This window comes from Penaeus chinensis, chromosome 2 (genome assembly GCF_019202785.1).
Source record: "Penaeus chinensis breed Huanghai No. 1 chromosome 2, ASM1920278v2, whole genome shotgun sequence".
NCBI lineage: Eukaryota > Metazoa > Arthropoda > Malacostraca > Decapoda > Penaeidae > Penaeus > Penaeus chinensis.
This window is the reverse complement of record NC_061820.1, coordinates 38,405,568-38,408,067: the sequence shown is the minus strand read 5'-3', so window position 1 is coordinate 38,408,067 and position 2,500 is coordinate 38,405,568. Positions and strand designations below refer to the sequence as shown.

At 40.0% G+C, this 2,500-nt stretch overlaps 2 protein-coding genes across 7 annotated transcripts in view; one reads left to right on the top strand and one right to left on the bottom strand.

The window, feature by feature from the left end:
• LOC125035172 (low-density lipoprotein receptor-related protein 4-like) overlaps window positions 1-2,500 on the top strand; it is a 178,386-nt gene that overhangs the window by 138,890 nt on the left and 36,996 nt on the right. The window lies entirely within an intron of this gene.
• LOC125035178 (mucin-5AC-like) overlaps window positions 1-2,500 on the bottom strand; it is a 16,634-nt gene that overhangs the window by 4,419 nt on the left and 9,715 nt on the right. For 5 of the 6 annotated variants that reach the window (XR_007115744.1, XM_047627408.1, XM_047627424.1 and 2 more), the window contains 3 exons: window positions 2,470-2,500; window positions 1,648-1,917; window positions 631-1,113 (listed from right to left, as the gene is read on the bottom strand). The exon at window positions 2,470-2,500 is cut by the window's right edge and continues 71 nt beyond it. Coding sequence is in view for 5 of the 6 variants with exons in the window: in XM_047627408.1 (XP_047483364.1) it covers window positions 631-1,113; window positions 1,648-1,917; window positions 2,470-2,500 (784 nt within the window). In the remaining variant the exon portion in view is untranslated. The remainder of the gene's footprint in view (window positions 1-630; window positions 1,114-1,647; window positions 1,918-2,469) is intronic. The other variant, XM_047627433.1, reaches the window with a different exon arrangement.

Here is a 2,500-nt window from a genome sequence, read left to right as displayed (position 1 = left end):
TTGTACCTCTTCCAGTCCTACATCATATCTATTTTTTTTCTAAGTTTAATCTTTATTCTGACAGTCCTTAATTTCATAATCAATGAAACACCAATTATATCCTGTCTATAATGACAGTTCTTTCTTATCAAAATTTTGATTTTTTTTTTTATATCTCTCCTCGTTCTAAATCTAATTACATATCTAAATTTCTTTACTAAGTATAATTTTTAAATCAATTCAGCTTTGATTTTCAGTAAGATTTAACTACAAGGATAAGTGTCACAGTAATTCTTACATTGTTGTAAATCACCTTTTTTTAGGGATAGGAATGTAGACTGACTTGACTCAATCTGTAGGCCATTCTTCCTTTGTCCAAAGAAGAGGTAGAGGAAGAAGAAGAAGAAGAGGAAGAAAAATAGGAGTAAGAATAAGAAAAAGAAACGAATAAATAAAGAAGGAACGGAGGAAAGAGAAGAAGAAGAAGAAGACGCAGAAGAAGAATTAAATAAATAAAGAAGGAAGGAAAGAAAGCGAAGTAGAAGAAGAAATAAAGAGAAGACGAACACATATATATATACACACACAAGCATTCATAACTGAGGATATATTTCAGGATTTGCAGACGAATTCCCCATTTTGCTTAGTTACCCGCCGGCGTGTCCTCCTCCTCCTCAACCACGCCAGAAAAAATAAACTGCGCGGATCCCCTTGTGGGTGTTGGTGTGGCTGGGTCTCTCAAGGGTGATGGTGACCCTGGTTCTTCCCTGGTTGTGGATGCTGGTGGATTTGTTGTTGTGGATAAAGGTCCTCTCGAAGGTGAAGAGGATCCTGGTTGTCTGGTGGTTGTGGATGCTGGTGGAGTTGTTGTTGTGGATAAAGGTCCTCTCGAAGGTGAAGAGGATCCTGGTCGTCTGGTGGTTGTGGATACTGGTGGATTTGTGGTCGTGGATAAAGGTCCTCTCGAAGGTGAAGAGGATCCTGGTCGTCTGGTGGTTGTGGATACAGGTGGATTTGTTGTTGTGGATAAAGGTCCTCTCGAAGGTGAAGGTGATCCTGGTTCCTTCGTGATCGTCGTTGATTCTTTTCTCAATATGGGTCTAGGCGATAAGACTTCCAGACATGTTGTTATGTCTGTGTGTGGAGAAATTGATAACTGATAAAGTGATAATGGTTGATAAAGGAATAGTCGAATAAAATGGAGCCAGATACTAATAAATACCATATACTTATATAATTAGTTAATAAACACATCATAAATACAACAAGAATGATAGATATGGATGAAACAGTGATAAGGATAAGAAATAATTGGATTAAAGCAATCCAGGATTATAGTAATGGTTTAATTAAAGTGTGAAAGCATTTTTTTTTGTTTAATATATGATTTCCTGATGTGAATATATAATTTCCTTCTGGCAGTGATCTAAGCAAAAAGAGAAGCATTATTCATCATGTTTTCCTTCATTTGAGGACGTGTGTGCGTGCGTGCGTGTGTGTGTGTGTGTGTGTATGTGTGTGTGTGTGTGTGTGTGTGTGTGTGTGTGTGTGTGTGTGTGTGTGTGTGTGTGTGTGTGCGTGTGTGTGTGCGTGCGTGTGTGTGTGTATTTGTCTGTTTGTGTGTGAGTCAGTGTCTGTCCATGCCCAACTCTGCCCACGCGCACTCACCAAAACCCTCAGGTATCGCATCCAGGCCGGAACTCGGCGAAGACCCGAGTAAAGCTTCACCCGCTCCTGTGGGTGTATCGGGAATCGTCGCCTCAGAGGACACGGCAGGTTCTATCGCCGATGCCTGCGGGGAAGCGTGAGGCCCCTCCGGAAGCTCATCTGGAAGGCCGATCAGAGACCTGCTCAAGTCCGCAATCCCGGATATCTCCAGACACAACACGGCTCTGTCCTCGCAGTTCGAGACGTTGCGATCGCGGCAGATTTCTTGAGCTGCAGGTTGACACAGGAGAAAGTTTTTAATAATTTTTTTTTCTCTTTTTGGGTTTTATTTTTGCTTTCCTTACACCTGCGAAACTGACGCCCAGTTTATTTTACGCAACATCTTGGGAGTAAAACGAATGTGTTTTCCCCCTCTTTATTGCTGGCTGTTACCATATCTCCACATTATTCCAAAACACGAAAGAAAATTAAATAAACTTAATAATCAAAAGTAGCATAAATATCGAGTCATCACCCCTGTATCTTTCAAATAACCCTAGTTTTGCTTAACATCACATCTGCAATATATTTTCCCCATCTTACTCACAACAACCATATCCTCACACACCCTATTTCAAATCGGGAGCCAATCAAACAAGCTATATAATCAAACATAATATAAAATCATAGTCATATAAACACCGAGTGATCACACCTGTATCTTCACCTTCCAACTGCCCCTAAACGTGCCTACCAAATCCACAATACTTTCGAAACAATAAATCATGTAAAAAAGAAAGAAAGAAAAAAAAAAAAAAAAACGAAATTCGAAAAGACACTTACGTAGAAGGTCTACAGCATTAGGCTTTGGAGA